The sequence below is a fragment of the Sciurus carolinensis genome, chromosome 9, assembly GCF_902686445.1.
Source record: "Sciurus carolinensis chromosome 9, mSciCar1.2, whole genome shotgun sequence".
Classification (NCBI taxonomy): domain Eukaryota; kingdom Metazoa; phylum Chordata; class Mammalia; order Rodentia; family Sciuridae; genus Sciurus; species Sciurus carolinensis.
This window is the reverse complement of record NC_062221.1, coordinates 49,801,621-49,823,921: the sequence shown is the minus strand read 5'-3', so window position 1 is coordinate 49,823,921 and position 22,301 is coordinate 49,801,621. Positions and strand designations below refer to the sequence as shown.

At 37.2% G+C, this 22,301-nt stretch overlaps 1 protein-coding gene across 4 annotated transcripts; it reads right to left on the bottom strand.

Annotated features, from left to right (window-relative positions):
• Positions 1–222: 222 nt before the first annotated feature.
• Znf639 (zinc finger protein 639) lies at positions 223–18,547 on the bottom strand. Of its 4 annotated transcripts, XM_047564815.1 has the most exons (8): positions 18,186–18,379; positions 16,245–16,459; positions 15,012–15,082; positions 14,136–14,204; positions 13,011–13,121; positions 9,711–9,845; positions 8,763–9,566; positions 223–676 (listed from the first exon to the last, which is right to left on the bottom strand). In XM_047564815.1, the coding sequence occupies exons 4-8, from the start codon at positions 14,191–14,193 to the stop codon at positions 618–620; spliced, it is 1,167 nt and encodes a 388-aa protein (XP_047420771.1). In that variant the 5' UTR covers positions 14,194–14,204; positions 15,012–15,082; positions 16,245–16,459; positions 18,186–18,379; the 3' UTR covers positions 223–617. The 4 variants fall into 4 exon arrangements, with proteins under 4 accessions (XP_047420771.1, XP_047420770.1, XP_047420769.1 ...); XM_047564814.1 differs by lacking the exons at positions 223–676; positions 18,186–18,379 and adding an exon at positions 18,386–18,547 and having other exon boundaries at positions 5,629–9,566; XM_047564813.1 differs by lacking the exon at positions 223–676 and having other exon boundaries at positions 5,629–9,566; positions 16,245–16,469.
• Between the last annotated feature and the right edge of the window lie 3,754 nt (positions 18,548–22,301).

The window sequence follows — 22,301 nt, the reverse complement described above, 5'->3', positions numbered from 1 at the left end:
TGTGGAATTTAAATAATACAGTATATGTAAAATATTTACCTCCATGGTATAGACTTGATAGGATTCAATCATGGTACCTGTTACTACTAATAAAAATTTGGGGTAGGGATTGAACCCAGGGATACTTAACCACTGAGCCACATCCCCAGCCCATGTTATTTTTTATTTCCAGACAGTCTTTCTAAGTTGCTTAGGGTCTGACTTAATTCCTGAAGCTGGGCTTGAACTTGTAATCCTACCTTGGCCTCCCAAGTGGCTGGGATTACAGATATGTGCCCCTCCACCTGGTGGTAGTAATATAATTATTATTATCTCCCCATTCAAAATTCAAAAAGCAAACACCATCCCCTACAGTTAAGAATATATTATATATTATTTCTACTCTTGAGAAATAGTAATAACTTGTCTATAATGTAAAACTGACAATAAATGATACACATAAGATTCAAATGGAAGCTCTCTGATTTCCTTTCCAGCACATTTTGCAATGCTCCCTGCTGGGTCTAGCTTGTGAAGATCCCAGGAGAGGTTTGAAAGATCACTGCAGGATGCTCAAGGCCAGGTACCTTCCAACCATCTATCTTCATCCACATTCTGTCAATTTTCACAGATGCTTCTTAAAATCCTAGAATGTGGGGGGTGGGAGGGAAACAAGAATGGAGGAAGAGGGGAGGGACTGTATAGAGGGAAAAGAGGGGTGGGAGGGGTGGGGGGAAGGAAAAAATAACAGAATGAATCAAACACCATTACCCTATGTAAATGTATGATTACACAAATGGTATGCCTCTACTTCGTGTACAACCAGAGAAACAAGTTGTACCCCATTTGTTTACAATTAAAAAAAAATTCTAAAATTTATTTCATTTTCACTTGTAGGAATGTTAGGTTTTCATTTCAGTTGAAAACAAAAAGCCAAAAATTGTATAACAAGTAGTTCATTAACATTCATGGTTTGGGTTTGGGTTTCAGAAGTCTCAATCCATAAAGGCTGGCTCCATTCCTTGGGCCTCAAGGTGAGCAGAACATCGGAGTGGAGGAGTATGGAGAAAGGAAGCAGTGCACATGACGATCAGAAAGCAGAGAGTTTATTTTTTATTTTGAGACACAGTGTCATTAAGTCGCTGAGGCTGGGCTCAATGACGGGGATTACAGTTGCATGCCACCATGGCTGGCAACTTTTTTTGTTGTTGTTTTGTTACCAGAGCTTGAATCCAGGGTCGCTCAACCACTGAGCCACATTCCCAGCTCTTTTTTAAATTCCTTTTTATTTATTTATTTATTTATTTTTTGCAGTGCTGGGGATTGAACCCAGGGCCTTGTGCTTCCAAGGCAAACACTCTACCAACTGAGCTATATCCCCAGCCCTGTTATTTTTGAGACAGGGTCTTGCTAAATTGCTTAGGGCCTAAATTGCTGACGCTAGCTTTTTTTGTTGTTTTTTTGTACCAGGAATTGAATCCAACAGCGCTTAACCACTGAGCAACATCCCCAGCCCTTTTTATATTGAAATAGAGTCTCGCTAGGTTGCTTACAGCTTTGCTAAATTGCTGAGGCTGGCTTTAAATTGGCAATCCTCATGCCTCAGCCTCCTGAGTCCCTGGGATTACAGGCATGGTCCATTATGCCCAACCACCAATATTTTTCTTTAGATGAATTTGTTTTTCTTAAAAAATTAGTCTTATCATAAAAATATACATGAACCAAAGATTTGGTGTGCCAAATTTTAGAACACATAATTTACAACCATGAAAATCAAAAACTATATACCATATATAATTATTTTATATGTTATATGTACGTTATGAGCCTGAGGTTCCTCCAGATATAATATTGTCATTTTATATTATTTTTTTCTTTGACATTTTAGTTGCTCACTAACCAAAATTGGATCAATACCATAAGGAACTTAACCATAATTTTGTAACTATAAAGAAGTTGTGTATTAAAATCTGTGCCATGATGTTCTGCTGCTTAAAATCTAAAATACATGCATTTGAAATGTACGAATTTAGCATAGCCAAGTTACTCTTAGGTTGTTACATTTAAAATATAGTGTGTACAAGTAAGCAGTATGGTATAATGGCATAAATAGGCTGGGTTTTTGTTTTTTGTTTTATTTATTTATTTATTTATTTATTTATTTATTTATTTTAGAGAGACTAGAGAGAAGAGTAAGAGAAAACAAATCCACTGTGTCTTAGTCCGGGGTGCTATAATAAAAATTCCAGATTGACAGCTTATTAATAGGAGAAATTTCTTTCTTTCAATCCTGGAAGCTGGAATTGGGAGGTTAGGGAGCTGGCGTGTTTGGGTTTTGGTGGAGGTCCTCTTCCAGTGCAGACTGCTGACTTCTTATACCCTCATGAAAAAAGGATGAGAGAGCTCTCAAGGGTCCCTTTTATAAGGGCACTAATTCCCTTGAGACTCCACTCTCATGACCTAATTACTTTCCCAAAGGCCCCAGCATCCTAGTACCATTTCACTGGAGGTTAGGATTCAATCTAAGAATTTTAGAGGGGAAACAATTAGTCCACTGTGACTCATTTTGTTAGTTTGGAAAACTTGAATTGGGACTTTATGAAAATCCAAATAAGGTGAGGAAGAGTTACAGAGATTATAAAAATCAGCCATAGAATATACTTTGAGGACCAGGAATGTGGACACATCTGTAATCCCAGCAACTTGGGAGGCTGAGGCAGGAGGATGGCAAATTTGAGGCCAGCATCAGCAATTTAGCTAGACACTATCTCAAATTTTTAAAAAAGGACTGGGGATGTAGCTCAGTGGTAGAGCACTCCTGGGTTCAATCCCCAGTGCTGGGGAGAATATAGTTTGAGGAATATGTTTTAGAAACAGACAAATAATGTCATGAAGAGGTAACCCTATGTGTAAAATGAATAGGGTAGAAAGGAAGAATGAGAGAATTCAATATTCTCAAATTTCAGTCAACTAAACTCCAGAACAGCATGGGCTTAAAAAGAAACTTCCCACCAGAAATTACATATGATGAGTATGATTCCAATTCCTGATCCCAGCTTTACTGTGAAAAGGTCAATTATTTCAACTACACTATTTTTCACAAGTGGACACTATCTGCATAAGGTATTAAAAACTAGAAAACTAAATTTTCTTTCAAAACATACTTTTCATTACTTTGTTTTAGGCTATAATTCACCTCAGTATTATTATCAAGGAAAAACAATTATCCAGGTCAGATTCATTTGTCTATTAAAAAAATGAAACAATAAATAACCAACTTAAAAGTTGTGACATGAAAATTCCTTTTTAAAAACTCTAATCACCTCCTAAACTATGTAAATAAGATTAGTGAATAATATATTCCTATTTAGCAATGTAAGAAACTTTCTTTTTAGAATGAAGAAATTCTCACAGATTTTTTTTGGATTGAGATAACTACCAGTGTAACATCAAGTTTATTATGGAGAATGACCTTAATGAGGAAGTTGTAGAGACTGATGCTTTAATGTGGAAAACCCTTATTGAGAAAATTATTTTTCAAATCATTAGTGTAGTAATCCTAGCAATTGAGCCTGACATAGTGGAGCACACCTGTAATCCTAGCTGTTTGGGAGCCTGAGGGAGGAGAATCCCCAAGTAATTTGGAATGACCCTGTCTCAAAAAAAATCAGAAGGGATGGGGATGCTGTTGTTCAGTGATAAAGTGCCTCCGAATTCAATCCTCAGTACAAAAAAAAAAAAAAAAAAAAAAAAAAATCAAATTAGTAGTATGAAGTAATTCCAAACAACTGATAACTCTTAAAACTTTGGTTTTTAAACTTACAAATTGAACATATAACGTCACATAAACTCATGAAAATTATAGGTTGTGCTGGAGCTCTCACCTACCAAACATGTGGCTCTGGTTCAATCCCCAGCACTACTAAGGAGGGAAAAACAAAACAAAACAAAACAAAAAAACAAAAAAAAACCCAGGAAAATTATGTGACAACTTTTAACTTTGTGAATAAGGTAAGTACATATCTTTTTTTCTTAGACTTAAAATAGCATCTTAAAAGGTTAATTTATGGAAAACAAAATATCAGGAGTATATATGAATCTATAACTCAAAGTGTCATAAAAAAAATGTTCTTGCAATATTCTCATCAGCATCAGAACTGATGTTAAATGTTACAAAGGAGACCTGGAGGTATAGTCAGTGGTAAAGCACTTCCCTAGCATGAGCAAGTTCTGGGATTGATCCCCAACCCTCCATAAAACAGAAAAGTTTCAAAGGAATTTATATCCCCAAATTTCATGCCTACAAATTAGGGATGAACCTAATTTTCACTGCAGGTTAAACCTGACTAACCAAATTTATGCCTCTATTAGGATTCATAGTTGGTCTTAATTTACTTATGTTCACTTAAATCCCTAATGAATACTGGTTTTTTGGTAAAGTCACCTACTTCCTCACAGGACTGTTGCCATTTGATTTTTATTAGCTTTTTCAATTTTGTATAACACATAGTGCTTTCTTAAGGCATTTAAAATCCATTGAAATTAATCACAGTAATTTGGAAAATATATTTAACTTCAAGTTATAAAGTTAATTGAAAAGTGCTAGGAATTAAGTTAATCCAATGCTTTTGTAAGTTAGATTTAACAATTAGAAGAGTGTTAGTCTTTAAAACCTAAATGCCTTACCTGCATTTAAAATGGTAAAACTGGGAAATTAATAAGCAGGTAAAAGCTTTTGAACAGTGTACAACCATTTTCATTCTAGAGTACAAGGAAATACTTTGAAATTTCCAAAGTAATAATTCATTGCAAAGTGATTATAAAAAAGGCAAGAAAAAAAATGATGACCATTTTTGTTCACTGCTGCAAAAACTTCTGTTGTAATGTTCATAAAAATCATTATGTATTCTGACTTGAATTGTAGATCAAGTCACAAAAGGGTATAGTGGCTGTGGCTTGTCCTTGAAGGGGGAAAAAGTCCAAAAGTAGTTAGAAATTTTTCTTTTTAGATAGGTTTTCTTTTCCAAAACTTATTAAACTGAAAATGCAGCTCAACTACTTTAGCAATTTGTGGTTAATCATAGTCTTATTTGAAAACTGTTTTTATTGAACCAAGTCAGTGGAATACAACCTAATGCTGCAAATTCATCAAAAAGTGGAAAATTATAAACCAGGTTCAGTGGTGTCCCTGTAATCCCAGGGACCCAGGAGGCTGAGGCAGGAGGATCTCAAGTTTCAAGCCAGCCTCAGCAATTTAGTGAGATTCTAGGTAATTTAGTACCTAAGTCTCAAAATAAACAAAAGGACTGGGGAAGTGGTTCAGTGATTAAGTGGCCCTGTGTTCAATCCCTGGTACCAAAATAAATAAATAAATAAATTAAATAAAAATTAAAAGAAGTAGGAAATTATATGGTTTTAATACTTGGATTTGTATCTTTTGAGTAGTTTACTGATAGAGTAAAACAATAAAAGATTTTTTTTTTTTTTTTTTCCCCAGTACTGGGATCAAACTCAGGGTCTAGTACATCCTAGGAAAGCACTCTACCACTGAGCTACTTCCCCAACTCTTTTTATTTTGAGACAGGGTCTTGCTAGGTTGCCCAGGCTGTCATAGAACTTGTGATCATTTTGCTTCAGCCTCCATAGTAGTGAGGATTACAGGCCTGCATGGCCATGCTATTTTTTTTTTTTTAAACACCAAGGCATTTTGGTTTGCTTCCTAAAAATCAAATTCCCAAAGGCAGATATGTATCAAAAAGTATGAAAAACAATTATCAAGAAGTTAGGTGAATGGCTAGGTGAAGTACTCATGCAAAACACCCCAAGGACAAAGATTAGATTTACGTAACATGGTGTAATGGAGACACCACTAGGCCGTAAGCCAAATGACTAGGATTCCATGCCTGTGTGCTGTAGGCGGGTATGTGTCCTTGGTCTTTTAACAACCTGTTCCTGTAGGAAACTGGGTTGCTGTTGTGGCATACACTTGTAATGTCAGCAATCTGGGAGGCTGAGATAGGAGTATCACAGGTTTGAGGCCAGCCTGGCAATTGAATAAAACCCTCAACAACTTAGTGAGGCCCATCTCAAAATAAAATATAGAAAGTGTGGAGATGTCACTCAATAGCAACTCTCTCCTGGGTTCAATCCCAGTACCAAAAAAACTTAGAAAACTGGAGGATTTCTAAGGTTCTCTTACATACAAAACTGCTAAAATTTTAGGTCTTCTGAGAAAATTTGTACCAGCACAGTCCTACCAGGAATATTATAATCAGATGGAATGTTGAGTTTTTAGGAACTTAAGTATGCTTCTATGACAAAAATAGAAATAAGGTTTTATTATTATTTTGAGATAGTAGCTTGGTAAATTGCCCAGGCTGGCCTTGAACTTGCAGTCCTCTTGCCTCAGCCTGCTGAGTAGCTGGGATTACAGAATGAATCACTATGACCAGCAAAATGATGGGATGGATTTGAGGATATTTGTTGCAGTCACCCTTCTCAAAATAAAACCAAATTCCCTGATTGTAAATTGGTCTTTTTGACAGTATCAATACCTCTGGGAAATAACAGTTTGCAGCAATGCTTGTTAAATATGAGAGTGACATCAGGCATAATTCCAGCGACTCAGGAGGCTAATGCAGAAGGATCAAAGTTTGAACACAGCCATAGCAATTCAGCAAGACCCTGTCTCAAAAAATAAAAAGGGCTGCAGACGTAGCTCAGTGGTACAGTGTCCCTGGATTCAATTCCCAGTATTGAAAAAAGAAAAAAAAAGTACAATTCTATCTTTTTACATCATTAAAGCAAAGGAAGGGGACTCGGGAAGGATGGAGGGAGGGAAAAGGAATGTACTGGGAAATGAAATGTAACAAATTGTACTTTGTGCATGTATGAATGTCACAATAAACCCCACTATTATGGATAATCATAATGCACTAATACAAACATTTTTAAAAATTCTCTCTTCTTGATACTATTTTAGAAGCTATGAACTCTGGTTGGCCCCCCAAATTCCTATGTTAGAAGTCCTAATCCCCAGTACTTTAGGCCTTACTGAATCTTTATCAAATTAAAATGAAGCTGGTAGTACAGGCCCTAATGCATGACTGTTAAGTCTATAAAGAGGAAATTTGGAAACAAGACTTCCATACAGAGAGAATACCCTATTAACATGAATATGACCATGCATAAGCCAAAGAGAGGGGTCTGGAACAGATTATTCCCTCACAGAAGGAACAAACTGTGCCAAAACCTTGATTTTGAACTTCTGTCCTTCAGAAGTTCAATAAACTGCTATTTAAGCAACTCAGTCTGTAGTAATTTAAGGTTGCTACAGTAAATAAAAATCATAAAGCTAATTTAGCATTATCAGAAGTAATTTATACATTTTTTTTTTTTTGCGGTACTGGGGATCGAACTCAGGGTCTTGTGCTTTCGAGGCAAGCACTCTACCAGCTGAGCTATCTCCCCAGCCCTTTATACATTAATCATGCCAGCAACCCCTTATTACCCAGATCTTCCTAACTTAATAGTTATGGTTTTCTCAATGATCAATTTGGTATCATAAGTTCGGGCATTAGCCAGGGGTGGTGGCCCACATTTGTAATCCCATTGGCTTGGGAGGGTGAGGCAGAAGGATGCCAAGTTCAAAGTGAGCCTTAGCAACTTAGTGAGACCCTGTCTCTAAATAAATAAAAAGAGCTGGGGATGTGGCTCAGTGGCTAAGTGTGCTGGGGGTTCAATTTCTGGTACCAAAAAAAAAAGAAAGAAGGTGGGCATATCTTCATAGTTCTATAACTGAAGATAAAATGTTAATTGGTTGTGAAATGGTTAATTTTTAAAAATTATCTATTGTCTTACCATCTCCCCATCTTAAATTATTTGATAGGGGTTTAAAAAAAATGAAAAACTGCCAAGAAAATGGCATTTCCCCCCTTCTATAATAAAGACTTCCTACTGTTATTAATCAGTCTACTGATTGCTTAGGGGTTAATATCTGATGGGGACTACAAAAGGCGGGGTTGGTTTCTTATTAATGGGAGTGTGAATGGACTTAAATGTGTATGTTCTTTTAGTTCTGGTAGTACAATAATTTAATGACTTTATACACAAAAAAATAAGCTTGTTTTGTGTTTAAAAAGGTTAACAGCACCCAGGGTTAAGGAAGGAAAACTGGATAGTTTTTTCAGTACATCTGTTTCTTCTCAATTCATAAAACTGGACCACATGCAGATTACAGTCACGAAGAATGATTAAAACTATATACTACCATGCAATTGAAAATACCACACCTAAGGTATAATTACATACTGGAAAATGTTACTTGTTAAAAGGCAAATCTCATAAGATGTGTTTAAAATTACCCATTTTAACATCTCAAAAAAAGTTGAATTTATTATTTTACAAAAACATTATGTAAGTCAAAGAGAATAATCAAGTTGTTTCATGGACTGGAAGGTGACTTATTAATTCCCTTTCATTTCCAAACCTCATCAAGCAGTCACTACATTTATGAGGTAAGTCAGCCGAATGCTTGAAATCTAGATGAATTTTAAGATCTTCGATCTGTCCTGTTGAATATTCACAATATTGACATAAATAAATCCCTTCAGATAAATGTGAATTTAAATGCTTGCAATATTCTAGCATGCTTGAAAAGCCCTTCCCACAATCATCACAAACATGAGGAAATATTTTAGTATGTTCAATAGCAACATGCCTGTTAACATTTGTATGAAGTCTACTCCGAAAACCACATACTTGACATACAAAGAAGTTCTTACATTTGTCAAAGGTAATTTTGCTTAAGAGGCTGTATTGTCCATGTTCTCCATTGTTATACTTATCGCTTAGTTCTATTAATTTACACGCATGCTCATTTACCACATGGCTATGCAAGTCTTCTGGATCATTCGTTTCATGTTCACAGAACTGACACAAGTACTGTTCATCACAGCTGTGCTCCTGGAAATGTAAGTAGAGTTCACTGCTTGAGGAGAACTGCATGTCACACTGCTCACACCAATACAAGTGATCGCTAAAGTGGGTGTCTGCAATGTGCTGGCTGAGGTTCTCAAAAATTACTGTCCTGTAATCGCAGTATTTACAGATGTAGGGATCCTCTTCATGTAGTTTGGCATGTTCGATCAGAAGCATGTTGGTAGAGAAGCTTTCCTTGCATACTCGACACACATTTGAATCAGTACGTTTATGTTTCAGGATCATATGCTGTTTTAAATCAGAAAAATATTTACTATTGAATTCACAAAGTTCACATTTATAGAGGCCACTGCTATTAGCTCTCAGTAAAGGCCATTTCTGCTGGGCAGTCACATTCAAAGCTTGGCTCTTGTCAAGAATTTTACAAAGTTTAGCTGGTGGTTCTTCATCAGTTTGGTCTTGGAGACTCTCGGAAGAATTGTTTTCTGTCTCTATGTCATAATCCTCCGAAATTGCATGCACTTCTACAGCAATGGGGACATCCTCGGCGGTGTGAACTTCTATAGGACTCTCCTCTTGAGTTTGTTGGTTGACTGATTCGGGTGAATCACACTCTTCATCACAAATTTCTACATCAGCAGATTTTTCTGAAAAATGAAACAAGTCTATTGTAATATTACCACTACTAAATAGAACAATTAGATACCACAGCACAAAAAGAAATTTATGGTATGCACTGTTTTTTTCATGGGTCTACAGAAAATATGCCAATATGATTAGTTTTCCCTAACCTGTAGAAAAGGCAGTGTGGTCTATAATTCTAAGTACAGGACTGGGAACCAGATAGTTCTGATTTCTGTTTCTGGCCTTGATTCCATCTGCAAATTTTGGCAAGTCATTTGATGTCTCAGTATCAGAATCATCATCTGTAAAAAGGAATTTGGAAAAATATTATTTATATCAAAGAATTAAACATAAAATAAAGCACCACTTTTAATATAATCTTGAATTCCAATAGAAACTAAGGACTTAGATTTAGCCATGAAGAGAGATGTTATCTATATACCACAAACAAACAACCTGCCCAAATAAGCAACTACTTTTGCTTTTATGCCCCATTTGGACAAAAATTCACTTTTTGAACTTGCTTAGGAATTTTAAGTTATTGAATCTGAATAAGGTTTTATTTTCTCAGCCCAGCTTCCATCAAGTTAGCATGGAGAAATGGAAATAGAGGTCCACAGACAAAATGGCTTCAATAGAGAAAATTGGACTTTGACATGTTTTTATTTTATTTTTGCAGTACTGGGCTTGAATCCAGGGGTGATTTACCACTGAGTTATATCCCCAGCCCATGTGTTTTTTTTTTTTAATAGACTTTGTTTTTTTATAGGTTTCAGATTTATGGAAAGTTATGAACATCATTCCTATGTATCCTACTGTTTCCCCATTATTAATATCTTATGGTATATTTGTCATAATTAATGACTGACATATTATTAGTGATACATTATTATTAATTCAAGTCCATACTTTACCCTGTTTGTTTCTATCTAATGACTTTTTTCTGTTCCAGGATCCCATATTATATTTAGTTGTCCTGTCTCTTTAGGCTACTGGTGTCTCTGACTGTTTTGAGGACTACTGGTCAGGTATTTTGTAGAATGTCTCAATAATGCAATCTGTTTGCTGTTTTTTTTTCTTATGGCTACACTGGAATCATGAGTTATTGGGTGGTACAACTCTGAGGTAAACTATGATTTTCATTACATCTTACCAAGAGTGCATACTATCAACATGATTTATAACTGGTGATGTTGACCTTGATCACCTAGCTAAGGTAGTAGTTAGGTTTCTCCATTATAAAGTCACTCTTTAATTCCATACTCTACCTTTTGAAAGGACATCACTATGTGCAGCTAACAAGTAAAGAGTAAGAAATTATGTTCCATTTCCTTGAGGAAAAGGGTAGCTACATAAATAATCTGGTTTTCTTCTATACAGATTTGTTTTATACTCCTTATTTATTATCCAATCATCTACATCAGTATGGGCTCTGGATATTAAATTGATACTTTGGGTTATAATTTGTCTTGTTTTTTCCCTCAAATTATTTTAGCTTTGGCTATTGGGAGCTCTTTCAGCTGGAATTCTTATGCTCCTTTAGCATACTCCTAATCAAGTGTGTATGTATGTTCTAGGTAGTGTTTTTTTTTTTTTTTTTTTTTTTCGTTTGTTTTGTGGTACTGAGGATTGAACCCAGGGCCTCACACATGCTAAGCCCTTTTAACTTTTAAACTTAAATATTTTTCCCTTATTTTTTTTATTGGTGCATTACAGTTAGACATAATTGTGGGATTTTTTGTTACATATTCATACATGCACACAAATTTAACAATGTAATTTGGCCAATATCATTTTCCAGTACTGCTTCATCCTTTTTTTTGTGGGGGGAGTGTACCAGGGATTGAGTCCCGGGGTACTTAACTACTGTAGAAACAAGTCCCCAGTCCTTTTTATATTTTATTTTGAGATTGGTCTAGCTAAATTGCTGAGGCTGGCTTTGAACTTGTGATTCTCCTGCTTTGACCTCCTGAGACACTGGGACTACAGGCATGTGCCACTATCCCTGGCATCCCCTCGTCTCTTTACTTTTATTTTCATGAGATGCACCCCACTTTCTTTTCCTTTTTCCTGTCTAGCTTCCACATATGACATAAAACATATAACTCTTGACCTTCTGAATTTGGCTTACTTTGCTTAACATAATGTGCTGAAGTTCTATTCATTTTCCTGCAAATGATGTAATTTAATTTTTCTTTACGGTCCTTAGTCCTTTTTAAAATATTGAGATAGGGTCTTGCTAAGTTGCCCAAACTGGCCTTGAACTTACAATTTTTCTGCCTCAGCCTCCTGTTTTGTTTTAAAAGTACTTCCCTATTTTCCAGTACTACAACAAGTTCCAGGTTCACTGTATAGCTCTTGCCCCAGACCTAGATTCAACCATTTCTCCAGAACTTAGTTCCTTATACTTAAGAATAGTATTAGAAACCAAGATATGGACATAAAATATGATCACTACTACTGAAGTACCATTTCTCTTAGATCCTCTCAGTTAACAGAACAAAAAATGTGTGTCTACTACCACAGATAAATATGCACATCTATTAACACTTCTGTATATAACAATCTGAATCTATATCAAGCTAAACATAAGTTCACAATGATATCTGACTCCACATGTTTTTTATAACTTATGTTTCTCTGCTTATAATAGGAGCCCAAAGGAATTAGTTGTGTCAGTGATTACTCAGTGCCCTAGAAAAGAGGAGTCAACAGAAGATGCAAGATTTATAACATGACTTGTAACTGTTGATGTTGACCTTGATCATCCCCTGTTCTTTCCATCTATTAGCCTTTCAGACTGAGGTACAGCTGAGTGGAAGAGCTATGGGTAACACTGTTCTTAACCCTTTACCATAAATGCTTCCAACTCTACATTACTCCTGCTTTTCCACCAATTCCTACACAACTAAACAGAATTTAAGAAGGTGTGTTTTTTATTTATATGTCTGAAAAAAATGTTAAAAATGAAAATTACTTGCTTTCTTAAAAGAAAAATACCAAAACACTGTTTTCTTACGTTATAATAAATTCGAACTCTTGTCTGTTTTTAAATCATCAACCCAACAATTCATCTACTTTTCTTTTTTTTCTTCCTCTTTTTTTGGGGGAGGGTACTGGGGATGGAATCCAGGGGCACTCTACCACTAAGCTAAACCCATAGTCCTTTATATTTTTAAGACAGGATTTTGCTAAATTGCTGAGGCTGGCCTCAAACTTGCAATCCTCCTGTCTTGGCCTTCCAAGTTGCTGGGATTATAGGCATGTGCCACCACACCCAGATCCACCTACCATTTCAAATAAGAAAAAATAAAAATGTGTAAAAGCAATTTTTTTTTTCTTTTAGCAGTGTTAGGATCAAACCCAGGGCCTCATGCATGCTAGGCAAGGACTCTACCATAGAGCAGTATACCCAGTCACTATAAAATCAATTCAAAGAGAAATATTTTGGAAGATACTAAATATACCTTTGTTGTCAAAATATTTTAAGTCTGGCTGTCTCATAGAGCAGACACTGTAACAATGATCAGAAAAAATCCCATTGAATCCATCTGCAATTCTGCTTATTCCAGAGGAATCTGAATATAAAACAATAAAAGAAATTTTTAAAAATGTTTCAAACATAAATTAGATATATCTTTAAGAGTCACATTCACAACATTTTCAAAGGCTTCTTTCTTTTTTTTGGTGCTGGGGATTGAACCCAGGACCTTCTGCGTGCTAGGCAAGTACTCTACCTCTGAGCTGTATATATCCTTAGCTCGCTCAAATTTTAATGATAAAAATATAGTATCTATAATGAAAGTTTATTTTTCTAGGTTTTTAAACTTATATTTCAGATTTAATAATACTAACATTTAGCTTTAAGAGAAGCATAAATTATACATTTTAAAATAATACAGATATATAATAAATGCTGTGTTAACTACTAGGAAGGTATGCCATCATGCAAAGAAAACATAGTACATAGGGGAAATGGCCTGAGGTCCAATGAGGGCTTCTGAATATAGTCACTTTAAATCTTGCTTAAAAAACACCAGTAAGCAGTAGATCAGGCTCAGTTTTCTCAGATAAGAAGGTGAGCAGGGGGTAAGCTAACAGGTATGTCTGAGACTGTCAAGTATGTGTAAGGTATGTCAGAAATGGCCACAAAGCTTTATGCTGTGAATACAAGCTCAATCACAAATCACATAATCAAAATGAAAGTTCACACTTCTGAAAAGAATGTATATATATATTGTTTTGTTCCCTTGGTAAGGCAAAATACCTTTAAATTATCATTGGGTCTCAAGCACAACTTGGTAATCAGGCAAAAGCAATTAGGCTACATAAGTAAGTAATCAAGAATAACAAACTTTAAATATCTAAAATCATGAAGATTAAATATAATAATGTCTGTAAAGTTTTAATGTCTCTAGCACATGGTAGATAATAAAGAATATATATCAGAGGATTTAATTAAAGTTTCTCTGACCTAAAAATTGATCAGACATTTAACTCTTCTCTAAATCATTTATGAGAAAATGGATAAGAATACAATTTCATGGAAAGTATGTACACCCACCTTTAAAGTAATTCAATTATACACTAACCTGAATAACGAGAAGGATGTAAAGTCTTCCTTTTTCTTTTTTTAGGATACTCATTCATATCTTTTCAATCTAAAAAGTAAAAACATTTAATAAATACCACAAATAACTGTCAATATTATAACAAAAATTATTTCTAACTAAAGAATGTATCACACCTAAGAAATCTGTGTGTCACATAAAAATAAACCTTGTAAAAGAAACATTATATGATGCGTGTTTATATTTTGGATTCCTCTTCCGATCAAGCTTAGAGACAGTATACAGATTTCTGCTTTCTTTCTTACTAAGATAGAGAAATTCTTTTTCAAATGTTGTAATAGTAAGAATTGGATAATTATAATAAAACCTATCCTTAACATTTTTATTTTAAAAAACCATTATGCTATCAAACTACATTTCTTGCAATTGGGAATATCTTTATTCAGATTTCAAGCTAACAGTTGATACATTAAAAAAAATATTGTCACCACCTCTGTATTGATCCATGGCTTCTAGAAAAAATATGTATCACACAGAACCTCAGAATATAAATAATTTTAAGGAAAAAACCTCTTAGCTTATTGATAAAGTCACATTTGATATTTTACTGAGAACAGAAAAAGTGTTTGTAGCCATTGTATGACTAATTTCCCATCAACTGTTTTTGTTTTCTGTGGTACTGGAGAGTAAACCCAGGGACACTCTACCACTGAGCTAAACCCCTAGTCCTTTTCACTTTTTATTTTGAAACAGGGTCTCACTAAATTGCCCAGGCTGGCCTTGAACTTGCCATCCTCCTGCCTCAGCCTCCCAAGGTGCAGGGATTACAGGTATACACCATCATGCCTGGTTCCCACACGAACAGTAATAAAATCAGTTTCATTACTTTCCACTTACTTGGTGTAATTCTTAATACTGCAGTTAGGAAAAATGAATTATGACGTTTCCACAGATGGTAAGAAAAATACCTGTAGGTTAAACATGACAGAAGTCATATAAGCAAAAATGTGGCTCATTTCTGAGATTCAAAAATACAACGGTACCAGATCTTTAATTAACCAGAAAAGTCTAAAGAAATAATTCAAGTATAATGCTCTTTTGAATGTATTTTACGAAACACTAAAAATTGTATATATTGATGTGATTATATGTAAATTTTTCATGTTTCTTTGGATTTAACCTCTAAAACTATAGCTAAGACCCCAACATAGAAATGTAAATCTGTATTAATCCTGTAATCTATTCAGCAAAAGGAAAGTAAACATAGAGAAAATACTATATCATAGACCTGAAACGGTTAAGGTCCTTATAGATTAAAATAACAATTTATGAGCACCAACCACATAGCAAACTGTGAACCTGTTATTTCATTTAATCCTATGTTATGCAAAATTCACAATACCCTCCCCAAATCATGATTTACTTATTTTTTAAAATATATTTTTAGTTGTACATGGACACAATAACTTTATTGTATTTATTTATTTTTAGGTGGTGCTGAGGATCAAACCCAGTGCCTCACACATGCTAGGCCAGTGCTGTACCACTGAGCCACAACCCCAGCCCCCATGATTTACTCCTTGTAATTGATAAAGTTGGGTACTAAGTAGTAGGGCTCAGATTTGAACATAGGTCTAACTAATTTTATGAGAAAAAAATTTTTTTCTGGTCTTGGGGAATAAACCCCAGGCCTCAGACACATAGCTATACCACTGAGCTATATCCCTAGCCTTATCTAACCAATTAAAAAAAAAAAAAAAAAAAAAAAAAAAAAAGTCTTCCTTTATTTAGTTTTGGAAAAAATTGGGCAATAAAGTGACCAACTCAGTTCCAATAGATTAGTGCCCAAATCAACTATCTCCTCCATCTCGGATTAGTGTCTGTCCACAAGAAGCATGGGCAAGGAGGTAATGCCAGAAACACAAATCCAGTGCTGTTTTTCTTATCACTAAGGTGATTTTCTCATTTCTAGTGATAAAGAACTTGAGGTGCATATACTATTTTTGCTGCTTTACTAAGTTCTGGGTACATCAGCACTATATGCAATCATATACTAATATATTACTTCTTCAGTTATTTTGTCATTTAAAATATTGTGAGGTACACTGAGGAGCTCACTTTTCAACCCACCTCAATTTTAGTGATGAAGAAACATACTCAGTGAAAGTCAAGTCAACTAAGAAATGGCAAAACCAGAGATGCAAATACATGTCTTCTGATTCCTGGGCATTGAATAGCTAACATTATGTGGGTACATCTTCGTGGCTAAGCACTGCCACCAGCAAGTTACATCTTGTTTCCAGTTCTTACTCAGCCAGCAAGTAGAAGAAGGGGAAGAGAGTCACCTAAGAAAAACTGACAACCATGAATTTTACAGAAATAATATAAATGCATCACCCAGCATATATAAAATGCCCACCCAACAACATAAACAACATTCTTTGTTTACATCCCAATCCAGTGCATTCAAATATCAAAAAGGCTATTTTCATCTTTATATAAGCTAAAATTCCAAGACTTATTCCTAAAACCTTTTGTGCACTTTCAAAATTTATATAGTCAAAAGCTTCACAATTCACATTCTATACACTCTAAAACAAGTCTTTTGTATGCATAATTACCTTGATGAAGAAATTTGGCTTTTTATTCAGAGATATCATATAAACATTTGCTGACCAAAACAGGTTTGGTGGAGAACACCTGTAAACCCAGCCATTGGGGAGACTAAGGCAGGAAAAGAACAGGATCAAAGCCAGACTCAGCACGATTTACCTTGTCTCCAAATAAAGGGCTAGGGGTGTAACTAAGTGGTAGAGCACCCCTGCATTCAACTTCAATACTAAAACAAATATTTGCTCTAGGCCTCCTCTTTATCAAAAAGATTTTGAATCACATGCAACTTATCACTCACTCCCCTCTCCTCACTTAGATACAAACTTAAATACAAACTTATACACATAATGTTTCCCTGCAGGAAAATTAAAATTATTAAAAAGTAAATCACCTAAAATCCATTCACCTGGAAAAACCATTATTAACATTTTGGTATACACACCTACACTTCTTCCTATGATAGGTACACATGTATACTTTATATTTACAAAAGGGGACCATGACATAAGAAACATTTTTAAAAAGTATTTTAGGAAATACAAGTTAGCATCTTTGCACCCGTTCTTTTTTTTTTTATTTTTTCAACCCACAGGAACGTCTATAAACAAAACACAATTCACGTACTATCCCTTTCGTGCAATGCAAATCTTTTCTTCCTAAATACTATGACATGTTTACAATAAAAAGCTACATTTTAGACAAGTTTTTAAAAAGGGCTAGTCTTTCCTTTTTCTCTTCATAAAAATAAGTATATATCTTCCAGATTTAAAAAAAAAATTGAAGCAAAATGTTTCAGAAGAGTATGAACCAGGGTTCACTATATCCAATTTAGAGTCCGTATCTATTGAAATACACGGAAGTCTGGCACAACCGCTATCCCTTTGTAATGAGATAAACTGCTTCATTTACTCGTGTCCCTAGGCTGCACTTAGCAAGCCAGAAAGGCGGCGGGCGGTGGGCATAAGCACCCGAACTGGTGGGTCTGAGACCCTCTCGGAGCCTGGGCGCCAGGACCAATGCCTGCTTTCTGCGAGTACGACTCGCGGCGGGCGCACCGAGATGCGCCGCCGGAGGGTCACCGAGCCGCCGGGCAGGGCGGGAGGGCCAGCGTGGCACCACGCCGCAAAACACACGCCCGCCGGAGGGGCCGGGCAGGAGTCCTCGGCCCCCGCCGCCTCCACCCGAGCGCCACGCGCCCGCCTCGCCCTGGCCCAGCGACTAACCACGACCCCAAGGCTGTCCTACGGGAAGAGGTGCCGGAGACCACATTGTCCTCGGCGGGTCGGGACCTGCTTTGGGGGTGGGGGAGGGGACGCCTCCCGCCTTAAACGGAGGCAGGTCTTCAGTTTAAGGAAGCCTCCGGCCCTTCCTGCCCGCTCCCCTGGAAGATGCGCCCGCACGCTGGCGTCCCCTGCAGCAGTCCAGCGCCCAGCCCGCCCGCTCCTCCCTCACACTCACCGTTTCCCCGGGGCCCGGTCCGGCCCAGGCACAGCTGAGGTGGCGGCGGCCGAGCGCGGGCGGAGGGGGCCCACGGCGGCAGGCGACGCCGCTCAGGCCCTCGCGCTCCCGGGCGCTCTGCCGGGACCGGCCCTTTCCCTCCCGCGCGCCCTAAGCCCAGCCCGCCAGGCCCCAGGCCCAGGCTGCGCGGCCGCACTCACCGCCTCGTTCCGCGCCTGCGCCGCTCACCTCGGGGGCCCGCGGAGAGGGCGGGGAGGTGACGGGGTGAGGTGGGGGCGGGAGCATGGCCCCGCGGTACACCCGTCCTGGGAGGGACCACCGGCCTCCACCCCGGGGGTGGCCGGGAGGCCCGCGCCCCCTGCCGGCGGCTTTGCGCCGTCGCAGTCGCTTCCGGGCGAGGTACCGCCCCTCCCGAGCAACAGCAGCGGGTGATTCCACCCTACAGAACTGCTCCAAGCCAGGCGGTCGGGCGAACTTCCCTCTCCTGCACGGTCCTCCCTCCCGCGCTGGAAGGAACCGGAGGAGCGCGGCGCGCGAGCAGTCCCTCTTGCCACAGTGCTCCTCCAGGGGCGGTAACAAGACTGAGCTTGCCCAGGTTAGGCAAGGCAGATGACAGCCTGTTGGCGACAAAAAGGGCAAGGACGCGTCCGGGTTTTACCGAGGCCCCACAGAAGGACCGCACAGGACTGGGAGGGTGTCCACAGGGAAAGGTGAAACTTTAAGATCTTGAGTGGGTGTTAGCTTCAACCCATTTCCTTGGCTCAAGACGTCTTGAAATGAACGTGAAGTTATATAGAGGCTTGGATTAGATGATTTCAATCCTTTTCTGACCTTGAGATTCCTTGAGCAGCTGACGAAAGGATTAAATTGAATAAGCATAAATAAATTTGTGAACACGGTTTTTAAAATGACCTCTGGGGCTGAGAATACAGCTCAGGAGTGGAGTGTGTACTTTTGCAAGCTTGAGGCCTGAGGTTCGAACCCCAGCACCATTTCAAAGAAAAAGAAAGAAAGCAATCTTTAAAGTGTGATCATGTTTACACCCCCTCATCCCCTATGCTGAGAATGGAAGCCAGGTCTCAACAAAACACACTACCTCTGAGCTTCACCCCAGCCCCTAGTCCTTTTGACAACAGGTTGAAGTTATTAGTTTCAATTTACAAATAAGAAAAATGAGCTTGTGAGAGACTGTTACTTATTTTTATAGACTATGCACCCAGGGTTCAAATAATTATGAAATGAATGAATGAGGCCATCTGTAATAATCGTTGTCCAAGGTCACTTGGAAAGTCATGGCTGCAATTTGTGGTTTTAAATCTACCTCCGTTGTGTTTTTTCTGATACACATATGCTAATTAACCAACGAACCTCTGGAAAGAAGGAAACAGACCTTACTCTATTCTTTCACCTTCTCTCAGGAAATAAAGCTATACGGTATTTAGAAGAGACGCTACTTGTTTGTGAGGCTTAATTTTTATCACCTCATAAACTTTGTGTGTATTCGGTTCAAATAAACGAATGTTCACGAATGTTAGTATGACTTGGATAAAGTACGAAGAGATTTAAAGCCGTTTTGTAGTATAGTTAGTCCCTGGCACAGAACAGGGACTCGATACACGATTGATACATTTACATTTCTAAAGAACCATCTATATCCTTCCCTTCCTTCTCTGCTCGGTCTGTTGTTCCCTGATCTGATACACTGGAAGCCACAAGAGGGTGTCATGCGACCATCTTCAATTATTTTTTTTTCGCTGCATGGTCTTGTGTCAGTCTACATTCTAGGATGAAGTTTTATTCCAAAACGTTGTGTAAACACACATCTTCCCCTCTTGTACCCAGTGCATTATTTTAAAAAATTCTCACACTGCCACTTAGAAGAGAATTACAATGTTTAGATGTCTTGTAACATAATCACAAATCAAAGGCAATTTAAAGTTCTTTGAGTAGCTTGACTATGTATATTTACAGTTTCATTGTAAGGTCTTCCTTTTCCTCTCCTCCCCCTGGAAGGGAGGGTAGTACCCAGAGTGAAACTCTGAAATCTTAAGCGTACCAACTTATAGTTTATTAAATTCTATTATAATTTTGATTTAGGAATATTTAATTCTCATTCTAACTTTTTGCCACGTTATTAGAATAGGTTAATATGTCCCTGATTAGAAAAGGGATGCATGAAAAAAAAAAGGATGCATGTTTTTTACATAATGGAGACAATATAAAAGTATGAAGAGCAAAAGAAAAATGTTATCGCACAATTCTGAGCTAATAAATGGTAACGTTTTGCTCTATATCTTCCCATTATTTTTATTCCTCTACAGGTTTTCTCAAAATTAGAATATTATTATGTTGTTTTGTAACAACTTTTTCCCCAATGTAGTGTGAGTGCTCCTTATGCTATTAAAATGTTAATAGAACTTTGAACTACTACAAGTGACCATACAGTTAAATAGTAGATATTTAAGTTGTTTCCATCTTCAAAAAATGCTTTGCTGGTTTGGTTAGGAAAATACAGTGTTCCATTTTAATATGTATTTTTGTGTGAAATTAAGTTTTTTTTTCTGGTGTTCGCTGGCTATTTGTCTTTCATGAATTTTCAGTGTATGGCCTTTTCCTATTTTTTTTTAAACACATGTCTTTATCTTTTTTAAAATTAAGAAACTTGGTTTTTTTTATTTTTTTTAACCTGTGATACCTGATGTGTATATTTATTTTTAGTTTGTTATTTACTTTTAAGTATGGTTAGTGCTCCAATTATTATGAAATCAAGTCTATTAATATTTTCCTTTATAAGTCCTATTATTGGCTTTATGCTAAGATAATACATTCTTATATGAAAGATCTGGTCAGCTCTTCTACTTTAGCTCTTTAGTTTATTTGCAATTTATTTTGGGATATGAAATAAAGATTCTCTCTGTCATAATTCTATTATTCTTATTTCTCTCCATCTTGTATAACAGCTCAAAATTCAATTTTTGAGAAATAAAATAGCTTCATCTGATGGCTCAATTAATCTAAGGCATTGTTTTTCACACTTTAAAATGCATCAGAATTGAACAGGGTGCTCTGACCTATGCCTGTAATCCTAGCAGCCCATGCTAAGGCAGGAGGATTGCAAGTTCAAGGCTAGCCTTAGCAATGTAGTGAGACCCTTAGCAACTTAGTGAAACCCTATCTCAAAATAAAAGATAAAAAGTGCTGGGCATGTAGCTCAGTGGTTAAGTGCCCTGGGTTCAATCTCTGGTACAAAAAAAAAAACATTAAAATCATCTAGAGACTCTGTTCACATATAGATTTTTGTGTTTTATCCTGAGTTTCTCTTTGGGTAAGTAGTCTGGACGAGGGCCTGAGCAGCTGCAATTTGGCTGATGCTGCTCACCAGGAATAACACTTTGAGAACTACTATCCTAAACTTTCCTCACCCAGCCTCACACCAGCCAAATAGTACTACTCACTGTTCCACAGGTAAACTACCTCTCTCTCACCTGTGTGATTTAGCATGTCATTTTTCATCTGCAATCCTTTCCTTTGTTTCTGTCTGTAAGATCAAGCTCATGATTATCTCTTCTATGAAATCTTAGATTTTCCCTTGCTGAGCTCTCTAATCAGTCATCAGATTCCATAGCAATTAGCACATTAGTTTGTTTATCACCACTTATTATACATTTGCAATGAATGTAGTGAAGCTTAAGCTATAAGTCTCTTCAGTTGCATGAACCTTCTCCAAGACTAAGTACTTTATTTTGTGTTTATAATTTTATGCTCTTAAATTGTTTTTTCTACTTTGCACAAACTTCTTTCCTCACAAACTTTGGCTCCATCCCTGTTTACATTGTCTTTCTACAGGCTGTGAGTTCTGGTTTTATCTTCCAAACTGCTCCAGCTCCCTGCTTAGTACAGCGTCTTGTAATAAGGCTTTCTTTACTTTCCCTCTCTTTGTGTGTGTGTGTGTGTGTGTGTGTGTGTGCATGTGCACATGCAGACACTACTGGGAATTGAAACCAGGGTGCTTTACCACTGAGCCACATCCTCAGCCATTTTTATTTTTTATTTTGAGACAGGGTCTCACTAAGTTGGCTATGCTTGCCTAGAACTTGTGATCCTCCTGCCTCCACA

Bases quoted from the DNA above. Each gene is read 5' to 3' on its own strand.
- Znf639 (XM_047564814.1), bottom strand. From the start codon at position 14,193: ATGAATGAGTATCCTAAAAAAAGAAAAAGGAAGACTTTACATCCTTCT. The intron at 9,846-13,010 runs GTATATTTAGTA...TCCTTTTTACAG, and splicing joins AAAATATTTTGACAACAAAG to ATGATGATTCTGATACTGAG. The intron at 9,567-9,710 runs GTTAGGGAAAAC...TTCATTTTTCAG, and splicing joins CCACACTGCCTTTTCTACAG to AAAAATCTGCTGATGTAGAA.